Genomic DNA, 21898 nt, shown 5'->3' on the forward strand with positions numbered 1-21898 from the left:
TTCAATGCTTAGGAAAGGTTCGTTTCTCCCAGCATAGCTTCATATATATTTATTCGTATCTGCTCTCTATCCCTTCCCTTCGTCGTAGCCATAGCGTCGTAGCAGAAATAAATCAAATGCAGTGTGTAGCTCCTCCTCGTCACGTTGAAGATCAACGTGACAGGAGTTCCTGGTCGCGCGCCTTTGCTGAACGTGACACTGAATGTGTGTCAAGCGCGCGCGGGGGGGTTGTGGTGGGGGATTTGACCTACTTTCCACATGTGTATGACGATACGTTAGGTTAAGACGTGGAAAAGGTACGTCAATTTTACAAATATATTTAGACTATTTGGTGTTGTTAGCAATGAATTAAGTATATAATTTTTTGTTTTTGACTTTGCGTTACATAAATGTTCTTATTGAATGCAGTAGTGTTGTGCGTGTCACGTGACTGTGGGCAGTCCTGCCATCATAACAAACAACTTACTAGCAGTCAGATGAGTTTGAGAGCTTCGCTTCTCCTATCGTGTTTGTAGTTCAGGTCGTTAGTTTCTGTCATTGATCAGAAAGTGCATTAGTAACGGTAGCTGTGGATTTAATCTTCCCTCATCCAGAGCTCTGCTTTTACTCGAATGGTGAGTTTATATATATATATATAATTATTATTATTATTATTATTATTTATTTATGTATTTATTTTTTACATTGATATATATCTATATAGAGGGGGATTTGAAATGCTTGTCCTCTGTTTTATTGGTAACGATTTTTAAAGGTATTTGGTAATGAGTGACGGCACAGGAGGTGTCAGTCATTCCTGTTGTTTTCTATCCTCTCGTGCGCGCGTGCTCGTGAAGTGTGTAGTGTAGTAATTTAATGGGCGTGCCGCGCCTACTTTTTCGATGTAAACAAGTCTCACTCACAATTTTCTCCTTCAGTGGTTTATATTAGTGCGATCGTACAGAGTAAATTTAATTAAAATGACTGATTTGAATCATGTACGACTCTTTGAAGCACACTGTAAAAGTGGAGCGTCAGTAAAAAAGAAATAACACAAGACAAAGTGCGTCATTCGATTATTATATTTATAATTTGATATTAGCTAATTATTTATATATCGCTTTTTACATTCATTTAAAAACACAATACAGCTTTTAGTTCAGTTTCTGAATTTATATTTTGGGGGGGTATAACATCCTGAGGAAATCATGATCCTGAACAGGGAAAGCCTAAAAGGATTCTTTAAGTAGTTTCATATAATCATATTATTTCTTGGACAAAAATACGTTTTTAATTGATATTAATATGTTTTTTAACTCTCAACCAAAACAAGTCATTCCAAATTTTGTGTTTATGCTCTTTGTTTTTGTATTACCATTTTTAAAATCATTTAATCAAAATATTAGTTGCCATAAAGGTTTTTGAATACCATATTAAACCAATATATTCTTGTTGTGTAAAAAACTATTGTTGGTTTAATTAAAAAAATTAAGTTACCTGGTTGCCTTAAAATTTGAGTTAATTGAAATGAAAAAAATGAGTTAATACAATGAAGGAAATTGGTTTAATTAATAGAAACTCAAAATATGATGTTATCTGAACCACATTAATCATCTAAGTCGATTTGACAAAAGATAAAAAGTTGTGATGATAAATCATGAAAATAGTTTTTTACAGTGTAAGAACTTGGTATTGTAAACAGCATCTTTATGTTGGACAGTTATATTTATCATTTACCCATATACACAGTGAGTGCAAAAAGTAACTTGACACTTAAATCACACTTAAAATGTCTGAATGCCTTTGTATTGCACACACAAATGTGTGGACGAGGATAACTGATTTCATGCAATCACCAAAATGCCATTGGATTCAAATACATTGAGTGAAAATTATGTAGAAAAGTGTTGTGCCGGTAGCACTAGACAAATTTACTCTAATACCTATACTTTTGGGGCATTTCTCTCCTTTGTCCATGTTTGACAGGAACATGTCCGTGACACCAGCTGCATGTGATTTTGGGCTGCTGGCCAGGCAGGAGGAGGACATACAACCTCAGGCAGCAGTAATTCGGCGGAACCTCTTTGGCCCTGTGGACCACCAGCAGTTGCAGCAGGACTTCCAGAGGCTCTTCTGTATGAGCGTGGAGAACGCCAAACAACGCTGGAACTTTGACTTTCAGAGGGACCAGCCTGTCCCTGGCTGCATTGAGTGGGAGGAGCTGCGGTGCCAGGACGTGCCAGCGTTCTACCATAGCTGTGTGGTCAGGCCCGGTATGGCAAAGCAAATGGTGGAAGCAGCTGTCGGAGGAGGATCCTGCGCTTGTTCATCTCCAGCAAAGGCCACAGAGAAATATCTGGAGCTTTGGACCAGAGGAACTTTGAGGGGAACCAAGCCAGAGAAGAGAAAGGCTGCATTGCTGGGGGTCAAACGCAAACAAGCAAACATCACAGGTATACAGTCGCACACTTTACATTCTCAGTTTCATTGGGTTAAAGCCAGACTGATGTGAGCAAGGACATTGTTAAAAAAACGAATAATGTTATTGTTAGTTGTTTAGCCACTAATATTAATATTAAAAATGCTAAAATTCTTTTCTCTCTTTCAGACTTTTTCAGAGTGTCAAAAAGAAGATTTCTTCATCACAAAGCTTCACCAGGACAGTAAACATTACTTGGTTTATTTTTTTATAAATGTACATACAATATTTGCTCATGTAGCTCTTCTAACTGACCAGCAAATAAGGCTTAATAGGCTATATATATATATATATATATATATATATACTTATATATATATATGCTGCACCTATTAAAAATCTTAACGTCTTGTACTTTTTCAGATTTTATTGTTACAACATGGAATCTGGACTATTATAAATTAGATCCAAATTCAGATTTTATCATACATTTGAATAATTAGAAGCAATTGAATTCCAGTCATTGAATAAGCATTCACTCTCTTGCTAAATCAATCAAATGCATTTTGAATGCATTACTAAACTAAAAACTAAATGACTTTTTATATTTTGTTCCATGCTGTTACACAGTCAAATTTGAAAATGTTATGGATTTTTTTTTTTTTTTTTTTTTGCACTGAATATACATACATACATTTATTTATACATAAGCAAGTACTGTGAACGTTTACAAAAATGCACTACAAAAGGACTGTTTGGTAACATCATAAACTTTTGCATTCCTCAGATTCAAAATGCATTGATCCTTTTAAGTGGCATCAATGCTGGCTAACAATGTCTTACCATTATTCTGTCCCAATTTTGTTATTTATATTCCTGTTTTTACATATTACAAAAAAGGTATGTTTAACCTGAGCCATTCATGTTTTTTATTGAAGCAAATCAATTTGGGTATAAAATAAAAGTGACTATTATTACAGAGTTACAAGCAAACACAAGGTATGCTTTGATATCATTGAAGTTATGTAAAAAGAGATTTTGTAAATGTTTTTAAATGGATATTGCCCTTGAAATATTGTTTGAGGAGTGACCACGTTTCCTATGATTGTGCATGAGGCTTCGTCTTGCAAAATTTGGGAAAAATGTAATATGTTGAAAAGCTACATTTGTCTTAAGTTTGAATCTTACCTGTAGAGTATTAGCAAAAATTGCAAGGACGTTTTCCATCAATCATTTGTACCATACTTTTTACAATACTGTATTTTTGTCCTGTGCATGTGTGATATACTCAAAAATGTGTGTTAAATTTGTTCAGTTAGCTATTTGTTTGAAATTATGTAGTATTAAAGAGGCAGCTAATGCAGTTAACCAAAATAATTGCTCTACAATAAATAGAAAGCCTTAAAACCCATTGAACTCGAACTTGAAGATCGAATTAAGCCACTAAACCAAACCCACATGCTGAAATATTAAACTGCAATTTAAACAGAATTTGTTAAGTAGAATTCCAGTTTCAACTTTTTAAAGACAGATTTGTCAACTAGTTGTTCAGGCAATCTATTATTATTATTATTATTATTATTATTTGCATTCATTGCAAACACACATGTTAAACATTTCTGATACAGTGACTTCCTCTTAAAACATAATTAAACATAATAAAATATTTTTAAAATGCAGTAATAGAAAATATTAGTACTCTACCTCATGAAATGACAATGACCTTCATTTTATACACACTTACACATGTATAAGAAAACAAATATGTAAGATGTAGCGTTTGTTTTTTTTCCCCTCAGAAGTACAGCAAAATGTCAATGAATTTTCTTGTACTTCACTTCAGGTTTACAGGACGTTGTGTGTACTTTCATTGTTCCAGTTATGTTTTTGAACAACTTTTTGAAAAAACTCACGTTCACTTTGTTCTGTCATTCTGTGTTTTCAAGTGCCTCTTCATATCACCAATTGACTATTGTATTTTGCACTATATGTTGTCATAAGATGTGATGCCAGCTGACTTTTACCCCGCAGCTTTTGTTGCAGATATGTCAGAAATAACAGTGTTGTATTCAGTGCATGATACTTCTTGTGAATTTGTAGTCATGTATACTCCTATATGGTTGAATGTTACTTATGGTAAAACATGTTAATACCTGATTTTATATGACTGATGTACGAGTTTGCATAGTCTTCAAAAATCACTGATAAAATGTTTGTTTATAATATTTTTGTAAGTATGTATTTATTTGATTGTAATACACTATATATATCAGAATACAAATGAACATAATACAGTTTTTTAAAACACTTTGGTACTGTTTTGACAAGTGCTACGTTTTCACAGTTCACAACTCCAAACTAATCACTTGAAGGCAGTTCATTCAAAACCTTCTATGTGCCTTCAATAACGTCTACATATTTCTTTAAATATAATTACTTCACAATAAGTTTAATAAACTAAACACAACAGATTTGTCTTTGAATTGAGAATTTGTCTTTAATTGCAGACCGGTTTCAAATTGACCTTTTTTAGCCAAGGTTTTAGAAAAAGTGTTTTTTAAACAATTCCAAACTTATATTACATTGAATTCAATAGTTGAGCCTCTTCTATCAGGATTTAAGTCATGCCATAGCACTGAGACAGTGTTGGTCAAGGTGTTAAATTACATTTTTCTATCATTGGACAATGGAGACCCAAAGGGTCAGTCCTTACTCTGTTACTTTTTGGGGCTATCTTCCGAAAATACAATGTTGCATTTCATTGCCAGCGGATGATACTTAGATTTATGTGCCAGTAAGACAGTCAAATACAAATTAAATGATGTCTACAAGACATCAAAGGCCTGGATGGCTGCAATTTTTTTTTAAAGCTTAACGAAGACAAAACCGAGATAATTGTGTTCGGCTCTGACAGTGATGTTGTGAGTCAATGTTTGAAATCAACCCCCTCTCTGGTTTTAGGAAATCCAGTGTGAAAAATCAGGGTTTTGTTTTGGACAGTAACTTAAAAATGGAGTCAAATAAACTGTTATGAGAAGCAGGTTTTTTGTTTTTTTTGTTACGTCTTTTTGCTAAGACTTGAGAAAGCAATTACAGCTTTGGTCTTCACATGAATGGGCTATTGTAACTTTATTTTTTATGGAATTGATGCTATATCACTTGCCCGCTTACAGAAAGTCCAAAACGCAGTGGCTAGGGTGATCAAGTCTGCCAAAAAATATGACTTATGCCATTATTAATTTCATTGAAATGGCTGCCTGAATGGTACAGAATTCGGTATACAATTCTCATACTTGTTTTTAAGGCTCTTCACAATCAGGCACCCAGGTCTGTCCAGCATGTTGTCAATATATACTCCCCTCAGATCCTTGAGATCGGAGAATAAAATAAGCCACTGGATTCAATACACTGAGCGAAAATGATGTCAAAAAGTGTTGTGCTGGTAACACTAGACAAATGTACTCTAATGCCTATACTTTTGGGGGAAGTATATTTTTTGATATCTTTTATGTGTTCGTAGGACAAAATATAAACATGGGAGACAGAGCTTTCTCACGAGTGGATCCAAAACTTTGTTTTGGATCTCCCCTTCTCTATTAGATCAGCCAAATCACTAGCTACTTTCAAATTTGGGTTAAAATCACACCTGTTAAATGCTATGTGAGAACTCATGAAGCGGTTTTCGACTGCAGCTGTGTCTATTTTATGTAGTTCTATGTATTTTTATCTCTATGTATTGATGTTGTATTGTGATTGTGAAGCACTTTGGGCAATTCGTGTTGCACTAAATTGTGCTATATAAGAATAAAAATGAATGAATGAATGAATGAATGAATGAATGAATGAATGAATGAATGAATGAATTGTTGACCTTGCTCCGGCATATGGTGCAGCCAGAGTGGGTGACTAGTAGCTCTTGATGGCTGTTCTGTCAAGTCTTTGGCATCAGTTAGGAACCTGGGTTTGATAGCAATATGTCTGAAAGCCATATTTATACCATTTGTAAACCGGTATAAAGACCTTAAGGAGATCTTTGTCAAAGATCAAAGTCCAGCTGGTCCAACATGCAGCGGCTAGAGTTCTTACCAGAGGTGTATAGTCTAGGGGTCAAAAAGTATAAGTCCTGCCATATGTTTATTCCACCCATGAACTCAGCCAGCTGATTTCACTAATTAGTTCTATCTCCTGGCTGAATTAGCAAATCCAGGTGATTGGAACAAAATACTGAGGAGGACTTTTACTTTCTGAACCTGGACTTTACACCTCCAGAAGCACTCCATTCTGTGGTTATGCTCAAATCCTCAAAGCGTTACAGTTGATGCATTAACAGAGTTCAAGTGGTAAATTTGAAATAGCAAGGCTAAAGAGTCATGAGCCAAACATTGTTCCTGCTGTTCAGAAAGTAATTCTTGACGAACATAATGTGAACATAAAATCTGTTGGTTATGAACAGTTTGAATTACCTGAGCAATCATCAATTTTATCCTTGCCTTGTGGAATCTTCATTGATAGCTGTTTAAGAATGAACTTTTCGCAACAATGCTCGACCACGCGCACTCCTTTCAGTGACTGAATGTTATGTTATGTGTATGTGCGTGCAACAATTTGAGAGCTGTGGAATAAGGTCATCACACGTGATCGCATGCTCATACACATCAATGTAGCATATGGACAAAATCATGATGACTTATTCTAAAATTCAGAAAGCTTTTAACCTATAGACTCGTATCATGTAAATCACAGCTTAGCACCAATGAGTCTGGATCGAACTGCCCCTTTGACACATTTGTGGCCTGGTGGAAATTTAACAGAAACACCTCCAAACTCCGTCGTGAGCTTCAAACAGATCATAATCAGTTCAACTCCCCTTTCTCGGCAAGCCAATATTACACATACACAAACATTATTTGCATCTAACTCAGAATATAAGTAATTCTGAAATGTATATGATATATTCCTGTATGCATGTATGTTTTCCCCCCTCATATTAGCCTAGTTATGACTTTCTTGTTGTGTTAGTTGAACTCTAAGTGCTTATTTTAAAGAATAATGCATCTCTATGTTTGTATCTTCCGGACATATCGATCTTGGTACCGAATTAAACCTCTCGGTTTGCCTAAGCTAAATATATATAGTAGGTTATGGTCAGTCAACCCATGCAGGAACATGTACCACTGTGCTTCCTCATTCCAAAGGCACTCGGCATCAAGAGTACCAAACTCAATCAAGTAATCGGAGACAGGTCTGTTACCTTGGTGAAGATCCGCGAGTTGTCGCGCCGCCTCTCGACCCGCATGGTGGAGACTAAGATGAGACAGACCCCAAAAAATTCTAAATTTAAAGGCCTCTAAATGTATAAAATCTGAACTGCCTGAAGCATGATTTCTTTTAACATCTCTGTGTCGATGATTTTCAACTGAAACACTGTACTTCACTATAAATAGCATATCACTTATGGCACAGGCTTAGATAGCAGCTTTTAACTGACTTTGAATGAGAGAGAGACTCTGAGGCATTCAGGACTGGTACACTGCATTTTCATAAACTTGTAACATTAGACTTTATATCTACTATTTTTGACTCTAGCCCAGCTTAAGACATCTTTGCCAGAAATGACATGCGTTTTCAAATAAACATCTTTGTATATTTTTGCAACTCATATGTGTTGGAGTCATTGGGCCCTATCTTGCAACCAACGCAATTGACTTTGTACACCGACGCATGTATCATTCCTATTTTGCACCCGCGCACAGCGGACTTTTCCCTCCACAGACGCACGTCGGTAAACTTGGAAATACATTTGTGCTCACGGGGGGGCGGTTCAGCGCAAATGTTCCCTGATGCTATTTTGCAGGTTTAGAAAACAATTCCGCCACTGACCAGGAAAAGCCTAGTCTAAAGTCAGTGGCGCGTTGCGCATGTTATTCATATGCTATTTTAAGGGCGCATGCTTGGCCATAATCAATGTAGCGTGTGCACAACGCGCATGCACTTTGATTCTCTCATCTACACAGAAGCAGCAGTTTCCATTTTTGCAAATCATACATTATTACAATAGATAGATAGATAGTTTATTATAAAAGCATAAATCTAGCTTACACAAATTTACCCAAATTATCATACGCCTGTTTAACCGAAGTTAATTTGGGTGGGTTTCTCCCATCCCCAATGTCACTTCTCTGTGTTTTACGGCCCTGATGAGAACGTCGGTCTCCTCGGCTTTGAACCGCTGCTGGCGCGCGCTTGCCTGGCAAATCCGCCGTTATAATAGCAATCCGCTATAGAACAAGCGTGCCTGCTCTTAAAGATAATGTGAGATGTCGCTTTGATTGGTTTATGAAGCTACTTCAGACCAACCCATTTTAGATTTGCGTCGGGCACAAGAGTCATTTATCCCGCCAGTATAATAGCAACAGCGCCCAAGACCCGCCCACAAAGTTACTTGCGTTTTGCGCTTGATACTTGCGTTTCAGATCGTTAAAATAGGGCCCCTAGTCTGTAATTTTACATCAACTTGTATTTATCCATTCACAAAAAAAGTATAGATCTTTCCTTCAAAAGGTTTCTTAATCTTCTGACCTTATTTTTATCTCTTGTTCTTTCTCAGACGAAAACTTTAATATCGTCATATTAAACACTGATCTTCTTTCAAACCCACATTAACACCAGAAATTTGTTACTATAACAGTTTTTTTGTTGTTGTTGTTTTTGTTTTTTTTACACCTTCTGATTGGGTATTTACAATTACAGGCTAAATGGCCCTGCTGACCACAATTAAAACACTCTCTGTCATCTGGTGGATTTGTGTCAGCCTCAACTACAGCAGCAGACACCTTGCCTATAGTTTGATCACTGAAACAGCTTCAACTTACTGCACACCAGTGAAGCAGTGTCCCAATCAGGAATGTATGTCTCTGTATTATTTAGATTCCATTTGATTCAGTCACAATAGCCGAATCGTAATCTTCATCATTATCATCATTGGCAGCACATTGATTTTCATAAGCTGCTCGGAAACGATATTTTGAGGGGTTTTCACAATATCAACACCAATTATCGTGCCTACAGTGTTTACCCCAGCCCATTCAGTCCAATAAGCATTGCCAGAGTTTTACAAAAGTTAGAGGGACAGGAACAGACTTTTGAAACTATTTATGAATGAAAGGACCAAGATCAGTGTTATCACAGGAACCGGAGGCTGCTGACTCCTATAATCCTCACCTAATGGTTTTCTCAGTTTCACAGGTTAATTAATTTTTCAGACAGAATGGAATCTCTTTTCTTTAGTTTCTTTCTTCCCTTTACAATATTTGCAAATATGGCCAAGTTTCCCACACTCGTGGCATTTTAAAATCTTCTTGTAGCAGTCACGAGCCATATGCCCTTTCTTACCATGGGTAACATTCTATGTTATTCAGCACCCTACACTGTAAAAATAAAAGGTGCCTGGAGGAACCTTTTGGGGTTCTCCACTTTGCCACACCGGCGGAACCGTCTGTAGATCCTCTAGGCACCCTTTAAAAAGGGGCGGTTCTCTGAAGAACCACACAGGTTTCCTGAGGAACTCTTATATTAGGCACTGTGTGGAACCACTTTGGGTGGCTCCAGGAACCAAATTTCATTTTTTTAAAATATTTAATTTCATGTTGTTACTATGGTTACCTTTGACTTCTATTATATTAAACAAATTGAAACAAATACAAAATAAGAATTGTTTATTACATATTTGATATTCATTTTTATACATACACTTCCATGCACATGGGAAAAAAAGCTAACTATAGACTAAAATCAATGAATACACAAAAAAATAGTATAATACATAAGCAACATGAATAATCAACCATGTATATATAATAGATAAACAAGAAAATACATCTCAACAAAATGCATGGAAACACATATGTTCCACAAAATAAATCAATGTAAAAAAATTACATTTTGACTAATTAAAAATGTCCATCTTTACTTAACTTTAAAACATTTGTGTTTCAGTCCGATATCACTGTTTCCAAGTACAAAAGCTCTATCAGATGCCAAAAACAAACAGTGCTAATATGCACTCATTGTGCTGTAATATTCCTGAAAATTATGACCCTATCCTTTATCTCTATACCGAAATCTTAGATGGTTAATTATTCAGTTATTTTGAATCATAAAATGTTGAAGTCTGGGATGCCGTTAGACTGGAGACTGTAGTGTACACTATGGCTTTTGAAAAGCTTAAATGTGTGACTTGAATCAACAGTGTTCATAAATGGTTGTTGAGTATTCTCATGAAACAAGATAGAGGAAGTAGAAGTAGAGGCTTCGACCCCGGAAACAGTATTAAGGTGCAGTAAAATTATCTGTTGTTCTGTGAATGTTCACTGGTGAATTCCAGTCATTTCAATAAGAATTTACATGATCAGCAATTTCGTTTGTGGTCAGAAATGTCACTATGGGACCAAGTTGGTGTGAGGTACTTAAAGAGTTAGAAAAGTGAAAAGGTACAGCAGATTCGTTTTCCGTTTGTTTTTCCTCTTTTCTGGTGGATGGTCCAGGCACTTCAATGATTTTCAGGTCTACAGGAGGATTTTTATTCTTGTTCGAACTTGTATTTCAGCTTACTGAGATCCCTGCAAAGTACAAAATTTACTGTTAGTAAGGTTATTAAAGTGATAGTTGTGAAATTTAAATAATTTCCTCAGCCTTGTGACGTTCCAAACCTTCTTGACTTTCTGTCTGTGGAACCCAAAAGCAGATCTCAGGCATAATGCAACCCCAGACATTCAATTTCACTGCATGAAACACAAGCAGAAAAAAAATGTGTAAATCATTCATGAAACCATTCTTATGTACACTTGTCTAGTTCAATTCAATGCAACAATTTATGTAAAAATGGTTAAGCTCCAAAAATGTCCCAGAAAAGATCCTAAAAATAATCAATGAGTTCACAACTCATGTGTTATGGGTTGTGTTGTAAGTCTTCTGAAGCCATATAATAGCTTTTTATAGTGATAATAATAATATAAAATAATAGTGATATTATTTTTCTGAGTAACATGAATGAGATTTGAGAGCATGAGGAAAGATTTTCACTGATTAAAAAAACACAAGTACACAGTCAAACAATACAATTTCACACTGAGAAAGTTCATAGTAATAAAGTACATGCATGTGGTGCAGGTAACTTACTGTAATTCAATGTTGCCTCAGAAATGTTCAGATTATTTTAGAAATGTAGCCTAATGGTTGTTCTGGGGAAACAAAAGGACAAAACTGATTATTCACAACATAATATTTATTGCCCAGTAAATGGCTTTAAAATGGTATTTGAAAGAATGAGGGCACCTGTAGTAAGTAAAGTTAGGCTAAACAAAAACAGACCAAACTATATTAACCTGCTTTTGTTATTCATAACAAACGGCAATGACGACAGCAGGAATCAGCTAAATTAGTTAGGCTATATCAGCAATTTGTACAGAATATGTTGAATTGAATGACTAAATCAATCTAAGACAATAAGTCAATAATTTGCATTTGTTCATTAGATCAACGTAGTTAGCATCACGGCTAAAACCTTCATACCAGATACTGTGCAATAAATGAGTGGTAAACACTGTAAAAACATAGTAATGTATAATAAATTTAGTTTATATATGTGTGTGTGTTTGAATATATAGTGAGTAGACTCTGTATTTATATTTATTTGGCGAGTTTACAAACCTTGTAATGGAGAGCCGAACAAACGGCGGAAGCTGCGGCAGGCTTTGATGAGAGGAGCCGTTACTTTCAAACCTGATGACGTCGTCGATCAACTGAGCTTTGTTGCGCGCGAGCAGAGCGAGCATCACTGAAGCGATGACAGCAGAGGAATGGCAGCAGTTTCGTGACAGAATAAAACTTCTCTCCTCCTGGTTCTTCTTCTTCATATTATTAATATTATTATTATTTAGTGTTGTTGTTTAAGGTTTAAATTACTTAATACAATAGGCCTATACTGAATAAATGTAAGCTACCCAGGTGAAAAAGACGTAGGCTACTGTTAAATGTATTAAAATGCATTAAAGTATATTTGTATTGTAGGTCTACTAAAACACACTCAAGTTCATTTTTAATACATTTAATAGTATGTCTTTTTCACCTGGGTATGTATACTGAATCAAACTTAAGTAGCCTATAATAATAATAATAATAATGATGGGATAATAATAATCTTATTCTGGCCTCACTGAACCATTGGGTTCCTCCAGATGCTGGCTTTAACATAAGAGATCTTCCAGGAACCACTTAAATGTTAAAAGATCTTCCAATAACCCTTTTATCGCATTTAAGTTCCTCTATTTTCCCCCAAAGCACTTCGAGGTCTCATGGTAATGAAAAGGTGTCTCCAGAACCTCTGAACTAAATACAAAGTGCTTAAAGGATCCCATAAGTTCCAGCAAGAACCTCAAAGATTGTCAATGCTCCTCCAGTAACCCTACTATAGGAGAAAGAGCTTTGAGGCACCTAAATTACATTTTGAAGTTCCTTGAGTATCCAACAGGATATTTGAGGCTCCTTTAGTTTTTACAGTGTACGTGCTTCAGTCTGGTTCTTAGTCTTTGGGGCGGTGCCCAAAACGGAAGCTGCTTGAAAAGTCTGAGAAGAGAGCTTGGGGGCAGATATAACAGGCAATGACTTACAATTCATGGCGCTATCTGCTTTTTCAAAAACATCACATTTGGTAATCAAATTGTACCATCCCTCTGTTACTTCTGGTATTTTTCCTTTGTGGGTTAATGGTACCCCACCCATTTTACAAATCCATTAATAAGCACAAACGGCTAGAAATTATAATTTTTTTCTTTGTTCTTTGTTTGTGGCTGGCTAGTTAAGTTGTTGTTTAACTTTCCAATCAGAATCAAAACCCTGACTAACCATTTTCTTAATAATTTCTGCAAATTTCTTTGAAGTGAAGGCTTTCAGAGCAAAGCTGCTTACAGTGTTTGCTCTCATCTGCCTCATTGTTTGTATCAGGACTGATCAAGTTACTCAATTTGTCAGCCATATCTTAGTCACGGTTAAAACTCACCTGAAGTTATAACAGCAGAGATGGAGGCGGCGAACTCTGAACACAGCTTGGCTTCTGCGTGATGAAACTGCAAAGTATACTTAAAATCACAGCGTTACATATACTGGTCCAAGCCAATTTTGGGTCACAACTTTTATTATGACCGCCGCTAGCGTAGCTAGCGAAAGCGGTCATATAGGGATTGTCAAAGTTTTTTTGTTTTTTTTTCCCGTCATCTACTGAATTTTTTCGTCAACGATACCAGGGACACCGAAACACCGGGGAACATGAAATTTGGTGGGCATGTAGCCCCACTAGACTTTTACGGAAAAATTTCGTTTGGTCCCCGGGGGCCACTCCCCCCCCCCCCCCGCGCTGGGCCCAAAAAATGCAGTTTTCCCTACATAATGTATTACAAAAATTAGTTTCAAAAACACACTTATTGTGTTCAAGCAAGTCTTTTTCATGCTACATCGGCAGTTTGTTTAATAATTCACAGAGTTTGTAGGACACTTGTAAAGTGTGTGTATTTCATGTTATGTCCATAACGCTGATAAAATGTATTCATAGTGTGTGTCTGTGTGTGTGTGTGTGTGTGTCTGTGCGTGTATGTATGCGTGCGTACATGTGTGTGCGCGTGTGTGTTTGTGTGTGTGTGTCTGTGCATGTGGATTTGTATGTGTGTGTATGGGTGTGTGTCTGTGCGTGTGGATGTCAGTGTGTGTGCATGCTTGCGTTTGTTTGTATTCCTGCATGTGTGTGTGTGACAGTATCATCCTAAACCAGCAACCCTTCGCTCAACACCACCATCTACAGGCCGATGAGTGTACAGTCACTAAATGTGCACATAAATGAATTTATTTTATACCCCCCCATGGATGAAATTCTACGAAACTTAGCATACCCCCAGAGGATGTCAAGTTAATCATACACATGAAATATGGTGCAGTTCTGTACATCTCAACTGAAAATAGGGGCGATTAAACAGAATAATATAGAATTTTCATTTTTTATGAGAAGGGGCGCAAATCACAAATGAGTGATTATGGGCTAGGTTGATGTGGGCCCTTAAGAGCAACATACCATAAAAATTTCTTCATCCTCGGTGCCACGGTTCAGGTAGTTATTTAGGAAAAACTGCATTTTTTGGGTTTGGGGGGGCCCAGTGCGGGGGGGGGGAGTGGCCCCCGGAGACCAAACGAAATTTTTCCGTAAAAGTCTAGTGGGGCTACATGCCCACCAAATTTCATGTTCCCCGGTGTTTCGGTGTCCCTGGTATCGTTGACGAAAAAATTCAGTAGATGACGAAAAAAAAAAAAAAAAAAACTTTGACAATCGATTATGGGCTAGGTTGATGTGGGCCCTTAAGAGCAACATACCATAAAAATGTCTTCATCCTCGGTGCCACGGTTCAGGTAGTTATTTAGGAAAAACTGCATTTTTTGGGTTTGGGGGGGCCCAGTGCGGGGGGGGGAGTGGCCCCCGGGGACCAAACGAAATTTTTCCGTAAAAGTCTAGTGGGGCTACATGCCCACCAAATTTCATGTTCCCCGGTGTTTCGGTGTTCCTGGTATCGTTGACGAAAAAATTCAGTAGATGACGAAAAAAAAAAAAAAAAAAACTTTGACAATCGATTATGGGCTAGGTTGATGTGGGCCCTTAAGACCAACATACCATAAACATTTCTTCATCCTCGGTGCCACGGTTCAGGTAGTTATTTAGGAAAAACCACTGTTATGGATGTGACGTTTTCACATTATGGATGTTAAGTGTCTAAACTAATGACTTTTGATATAAAACTTAAATAGTAATGGCAAATAATTACAAAACTCTAAATTATCCATGATCCACAGGAATACTCCAGACAGTCTTTTAAAATATACAACTTATATACATAAACACGCAATACAGCCAAATTGCTCCACGTCATTTATTTTTGTGGAAAGCCAGTGCAGGCCTGAGCGGCGGTCATATTTTGTACCGCCATGCGGTACATCTAGTTTTTCTCAGGATCATTCCAGATACATCCCTGGCAAACAACCCTATTTCTATTTATTTTATTTAGCTCATCTAATACCTAAATCCCTACCTGCCTGAATCACTTAGTTCAGGGTACCACTATCTGAAAGGGGAGAGAAATCGAAAGAGTCAGGTTCACGATTTTACACTAAGGCTATTACACTGATTTTACTTTTACTCTAAGTGTCTTTACACTCTGCTCTAGTGGGGGTGCCTACACCCTATGCACGGCCTGTACTCACTAGAGGCCCTTCGTTCTTCCACTCAGTGTGTCTGTTGTGCTACAAACGACTTTAGTACATCATTACCCAATGCCACCCAGCACCCCGCTGGTCCTTGTGTATATCCACTCACTTCTGAGTGAAACTATCACTCCCCCTTCTCTCAACCTCTTCCACACAGACAGTCCTACAAAAATAAAAGTAAAATTTCCTTCCTTGTTTGTTGATTAGCCACGGATATCACCGAAGAATAATTGCCTGTGCACTCTCCTCCATTCACTGTCAGGGAATTTACAGTTAGTTAAAGACACAAGGACCAGATATAATTAATAAAGACCAGAAGTTAGAAGTGCAGTCAATTTAAAACAAGAGTCAGAATTATAATAAATTAAAGAAAAGTTACTGAAGATAGTTTGCAGTTTCATCAGTTTGTAGGCCGCCCCCCCCTTACAATTACAAAGATCACAATAATTATACCCATCATCAAGGTCTAAGCTACATCATTACTTTCAGGTTGAATGATTCTGATTGGCTAAGAAATAGATAAACATGGTAAATTTCCACACATGGACTAATAGGCAGTAGCACATCTCCATAGTCTGTACAGCTGCCAACGGGACCCTAAGTTAGGTACGAGTGGCCCTCCGAGTTCACAAGACTGTGTCTAGGCACCAGCATGTTGAAGAAAACAAGTCAGTCAATCTCCAATAATGCCCCTTGTTCCTTAACCTGTAACCAAGAATACTAACACACACACAGACACACAGCTTCTTCAAGGTTGATTCGGTCAGCTCTATCAACAGGAGACTCTTCCCAAAACATCCAGATAACATGTTCTTTCTCTTAGTGAGAGGACACTGTAATATAATACTATGTAATACTTAAGTAAATGCTTTAATGAAGAAATAGTCACTTAAACTATTGGTTCCAATGACCCTTGTGACCTATAGCTGTCATGGTGACCTAGAACAACAGATATATGTTTTAACACATGTTGAAGACCTTTCTCAAACAAAACAAGTCCATATTTGATCTCTGGAAGCCCGGCTAAATGAGCAAGCACTGTTACTGCATTCCTGGTCAGACCCTCAGTCACCTCTCAGATATCTCAGGTACAGGGAACAAGTACAGACATTAGAGAATACATGAAAAGAACATTTCAGTAATCACACTGGTAACTTATATAATGAAGTAAAATCTCATAAGCTTAGAGAAGTCATTCTACTCATTTGATATTTAGAATGAAAAATATTGATTAATACCTTGATTAAAATCACTCATTCGATATATGTTGAAGCAGCAGTGGATTCCAGAATTCTTCACCTAGTTCACGCATACAATTGCACCCGGAATGAAACCAGTGGTTTTAGCCCCTACAAACTAATGTTCGGACGCCATCCTAGACTCCTAGATGCCATCCTAGACATCCTAGATGATTTAGCCTCTGGGTTGTGTGTAGGGCTGGGCGATATATCGCATGACATTGTTAGGCGCATCTCGTCAGTAAAGCCAGTTCCTTGATTAGTAGTAAATCGCCATCACCTGCTTTCAGATGGAGCAGCATTCACTACAAAGAGCCGTAGTTAACTGACAAGCTGAGCCATATCGCATTAATATTGCGGACGTATAGCAAAATGTCACTCATGTGGACAACCAATTTTGAAATCAATGATGGTCTGCAAAGGGAATTGCACATGTTAAAAGGGGTAGAGTGTAGCCCAGGGCCAAAATAGGACCAAATTAACAGCAAACAGTTAACAGTTCCAAGAAAAGTAATGAATAAAAAACTCTTAGTTGATCAAATAAATGTTTTAGTTTTACGAAATTCAATAATATCAAAATTATATTAATTTAAACCTTTCCCAGTGAAATGAAATCACACTGTAGAGGTAGATCACCCAATTAGGTTGATTCACTGATGGTTACTCCACCCACAAGTTAGACGGAGACAATTTGGTTGAACTTGGGGAAAAAGATACATTTTCTGCAGAGAACCCTGAAAAAGAAGAATTTTAGAGAAATCATTAGTTAAACCAAGACCTGAATTGTTTAGAAATATATAATGAATGATATTTGCCATTGTGAGGGAGTTTTGTACCAAGTTATAGACTCGATCAACTTTCAGCTGCATCACACTAGGGAAAACAACATATTAACTGAGTTGTTTACAAGGGAATTGAGTTCAGTATTCAAATTTAATAATGTTTTGTTTGTTTGAACCAGTCTACTGTGCAAACTAAGAGACTAATGAATGTATTTTGTTCTGTGCATGATTTATGTTTGTAATATCACTTTTATGATGTTAACAACTGATCTTGTGATCTGTGCAGTCTGGTTATGTGCAGGCCGAATTTTTTTGTGCTTTTGCGGACTGTGTTCGAGTTAATCGAATCGCTGACGCTGGACTGCATATTCGAGGAGAGAAACAGATGGCTGGAACAGATGGCGGGCCACCCAAAGAGCAGAATGGGTTGAAATTTCTTGGATTCACGTCAGGTAAACTGGTTGGATACATCTCTTTGAGTTTTCTTGGACAGAACATTTAAATGTTTGATCACTGAATGAACTGAGCGCTTAAAAAAAAGATGTGAGTATACTGAGTATACTGAGAGTATACTGATCCTCCCATTTCCATGGAGACTTCCATAACTCATTTGCAGTGTATGGACATTTGTAATTGTATTCACTGTTCATGTGATGTGTTCATCGATATGTGCGATTTGATTTAGCTGATTCTATTCATTTGTGTGTGGTATTTACCTGAACATTTCAAAAATAAAATAAAAGAAATAAGAAGAAAAGAAAGCTACAAATTAAGAGTATTCATACAGGGATTAAATAAGTGGTAACTGCACAAATATAATACTGGTGAAATAAGAGAAGAAACTGGTCATCTAAAAGGGAAATTTCCAACATTGAATGTGATGTGCTTTGTTTTTTGAGTTGTACATTTTTCTTTCCATTTTTCTCAATTTACAGATTTTGAAGGGTCAAATCATTTGAAATTTGATATTGCTGTTAAATTTTGTTTAGTTTAGTACATCATTATTTATTTTTTTCCCTCAATGCATATATATAACGACAGACGCTAGAGGCTGCAGTCTTTAGCTTCCTTGTTAGAGCGCCTGACTCTCACGCCTGAGACCCGGGTTTGAGGCCCGCACAGAACGGGGAAAGTAGGACCCGGGTGGAGGGGTTACATTGGTGCCATGACCCGGATGGGAGTGAGGTTTAGGGGGAGAGTGTAACGGAGGCCAGCTAGTAGTCGCTGTGCGAGTAAACCTTACCTCACTCCTCTGATCTCAATAGGCACTCTAGCGGCAGACGCTAGAGGCTGCAGTCTTTAACCTCCTTGTTAGAGCGCCTGACTCTCACATCGGAGAGCCAGGTTCGCACAGAGCGGGGCAAGTAAGACCCAGGTGGAGGGGTTACATATACAGTATCTCACGAAAGTGAGTACACCCCTCACATTTCAGCAAACATTTTAGTTTATCTTCTCAAGTGACAAAACTATAAAAATTAAACTTGGATATATTTTAGAGTAGTCATTGTGCTGCTTGTATAGCAGTATAAATTTACTGTCCTCTGAAAATAACTCAACATACAGCCATTATTGTCAAAATAGCTGGCAACAAAAGTGAGTACACCCTAAGTGATAATAGCTGTACGTCGTTTAACCATGCAAAGCCACATATCCTATTCATCATGTTCAAGTTTTTTGTCTGCTTGACAGGACCATACAAATGTATGTATCTTGTATTAGAGCTGTTAAAATTTGTGCTTTGAGTACAATTCTCTCATACTGACCACTGGATGTTCAACATGGCACCTCATGGCAAAGAACTCTCTAAGGATTTGAGAATTAGAATTGTTGCTCTCCACAAAGATCCACAAAGCCTAGGCTATAGGAAGATTGGTAACACCCTGAAACTGAGTCACAGTTCAGGCCAGGGTCATACAGAGGTTTTCCAAGACGGGTTCCACTTGGAACAGGCCTCGCAAGGGTCAATCAAAGAAGTTGAGTCCTCATGCTGTGCGTCAGGTGCAGAAGCTGGCTTCAAAAAGCAGACGCATGATCATGCCAGCATTGCTTTAGAGGTTGCAGAAGTGGAAGGTCAGCTTGTCAGTGCTGAGACCATACGCCGCACACTGCAACAAGTCGGTTTGCATGGCCGTAGTCCCAGAAGGAAGCCTCTTCTGAAGCCTCTTCTGAAGCTGGCTCACAAGAAAGCCCGCAAACAGTTTGATGAAGCCAGCCTGTCCAAGAGCATGAATTACTGGAACCATGCACTGTGGTCTGATGAAACTAAGATAAACTTGTTTGGCTCAGATGGTGTCCAGCATGTGTGGAGGCGCCCTGGTGAGGAGTACCAAGAAAATTGTGTCTTGCCTACAGTCGAGCATGGTGGTGGCAGCATCATGGTCTGGGGCTGCATGAGTGCTGCTGGTACTGGGGAGCTGAGCTTCATTGAGGGAAACATGGATTCCAACATGTACTGTGACATTCTGAAGCAGAACATGATGCCCTCCCTTCAGAAACTGGGCCGAACGGCATGATAACGACCCCAAACACACCGCCAAGATGACAACTGCCTTGTTGAGGAAGCTGAAGGTGAAGGTGATGGAGTGGCCAAGTATGTCTCCAAACCTGAACCCTATTGAGCACCTGTGGGGCATCCTCAAGCGGAAGGTGGAGAAGCACCACGTGTCTAACATCCAGCAGCTCCTTGATGTAATTTTGGAGGAGTTGAAGAGGGTCCCAGCAACAACCTGTGCAGCTCTGTTGAACTCCATGGCCAGGAGGATTAAGGCAGATAATGCTAGTGTCATGGTAGAAACAAGACTGGAAGCAAGTGCAGGTTACTTTATGTTTATTAAACTCAGATTGAAGCAAACACAGTCACAGATTCTCTGGTGGGCGGCGACTCAGGCTCGTGCAGGGACTAGATGGTCTGTGGTGCGCTGGTGCGGTGAAGTGAGAGTCCAATTCCCGTTGCTGGAGTGCGGTGAAAACTCAGTGACGGAAAACACGAACGGCAGGAAGACACGGCAAGACGAAACACTGAGACAGCAACTCCATGGGACCTCAAACAAACAATCCGACACTGGAACAGAGAATGGTGTGAGTATATGAAGGGAACGGGAATGAATTGCAGCTGTGAACAGTGATGGTGATGATAATGATTATCAGCTGGAGCGCTGACAGACACGTGAGCGGGACAACGCCCACTCACACATAAACAAACACAGACACGAGACGAAAAGGAAACAATGCATTCAACAACCGTGACAGTACCCCCTCCTCTAGGAACGCCTCCTGGCGTTCCCAGACTCCCTTACCTGTCGATTGTAATCATCGATAAGAGAGTGATCCAGGATGTCACGAGCCGGAACCCAACTTCTCTCCTCCGGACCGTAACCTTCCAAGTCCACCAGGTACTGGAATCCGCGTCCCCTCCGCCTAGAGTCCAGAATGCGACGGACCGAATAGGATGGTTCCCCATCTACGAGGCGCGGCGGTGGGGGAACCGGGGCAGGCGGATTAATACGGGAAAAAAAAACGGGCTTAATTTTGGACACGTGGAATACCGGATGAATTCTCCTGTACACTGGAGGGAGGTTGAGGCGGACTGCCACCGGACTAACAATCTTGGTGACAGAAAACGGGCCAATGAATTTAGGAGCCAATTTATTAGATACGGAGCGGAGCGGAATGTTCTTGGTAGAAAGCCACACTTTGGAACCGACGACGTATACGGGAGGCCTAGACCGGTGGTGATCGGCTTTGGCCTTGGTGCGCGCCCGCACACGGAGAAGAGTCTCACGGGCTCTCGTCCATGTGTGGTGACACCTCTGGACGAAGGCGTGAGCGGAGGGGACCGCGACTTCGGATTCCAGACTAGGAAAAACCGGTGGCTGGTATCCTATACTACACTCAAAAGGAGATAGGCCCGTAGCTGACACTGGCAACGAATTGTGGGCGTACTCCACCATAGGCAATTGTTGACTCCAGGAGGAAGGATTCCTGGCAGCCGTACATCGCAAGGTTCTCTCCAAGTCTTGGTTGGCTCTCTCAGTTTGACCATTGCTCTGGGGGTGAAACCCGGAAGACAGGCTGACCGTCGCCCCCAGCAACTTACAAAACTCTCGCCAAAATTTGGACACAAATTGGGGACCCCTGTCGGACACCACGTCTGTCGGGAGGCCATGTAACCGAAAGACGTG

The 21898-nt window shown here is 38.8% G+C and overlaps 1 protein-coding gene across 2 annotated transcripts; it reads left to right on the top strand.

Annotated features, from left to right (window-relative positions):
- Nucleotides 1-201: 201 nt before the first annotated feature.
- On the top strand, nt 202-5431 carry cdkn1d (cyclin-dependent kinase inhibitor 1D). 2 transcript variants are annotated; one of them, XM_079870293.1, is made up of 3 exons: nt 202-296; nt 1966-2432; nt 2588-5431. In XM_079870293.1, the coding sequence occupies exons 2-3, from the start codon at nt 1970-1972 to the stop codon at nt 2644-2646; spliced, it is 522 nt and encodes a 173-aa protein (XP_079726419.1). In that variant the 5' UTR covers nt 202-296; nt 1966-1969; the 3' UTR covers nt 2647-5431. The 2 variants fall into 2 exon arrangements, with proteins under 2 accessions (XP_079726419.1, XP_079726418.1); XM_079870292.1 differs by lacking the exon at nt 202-296 and adding an exon at nt 380-614.
- The last annotated feature ends 16467 nt before the right edge of the window (nt 5432-21898 follow it).

This window comes from Squalius cephalus (assembly GCF_949319135.1).
Source record: "Squalius cephalus genome assembly, chromosome: 4".
Classification (NCBI taxonomy): domain Eukaryota; kingdom Metazoa; phylum Chordata; class Actinopteri; order Cypriniformes; family Leuciscidae; genus Squalius; species Squalius cephalus.

Excerpts from the sequence above, each read along its gene's own strand:
- cdkn1d (XM_079870293.1), top strand. The coding sequence starts at position 1,970 with ATGTCCGTGACACCAGCTGCATGTGATTTTGGGCTGCTGGCCAGGCAG. Across the intron at positions 2,433-2,587 it reads CAAACAAGCAAACATCACAG|ACTTTTTCAGAGTGTCAAAA; the intron begins GTATACAGTCGC and ends TCTCTCTTTCAG.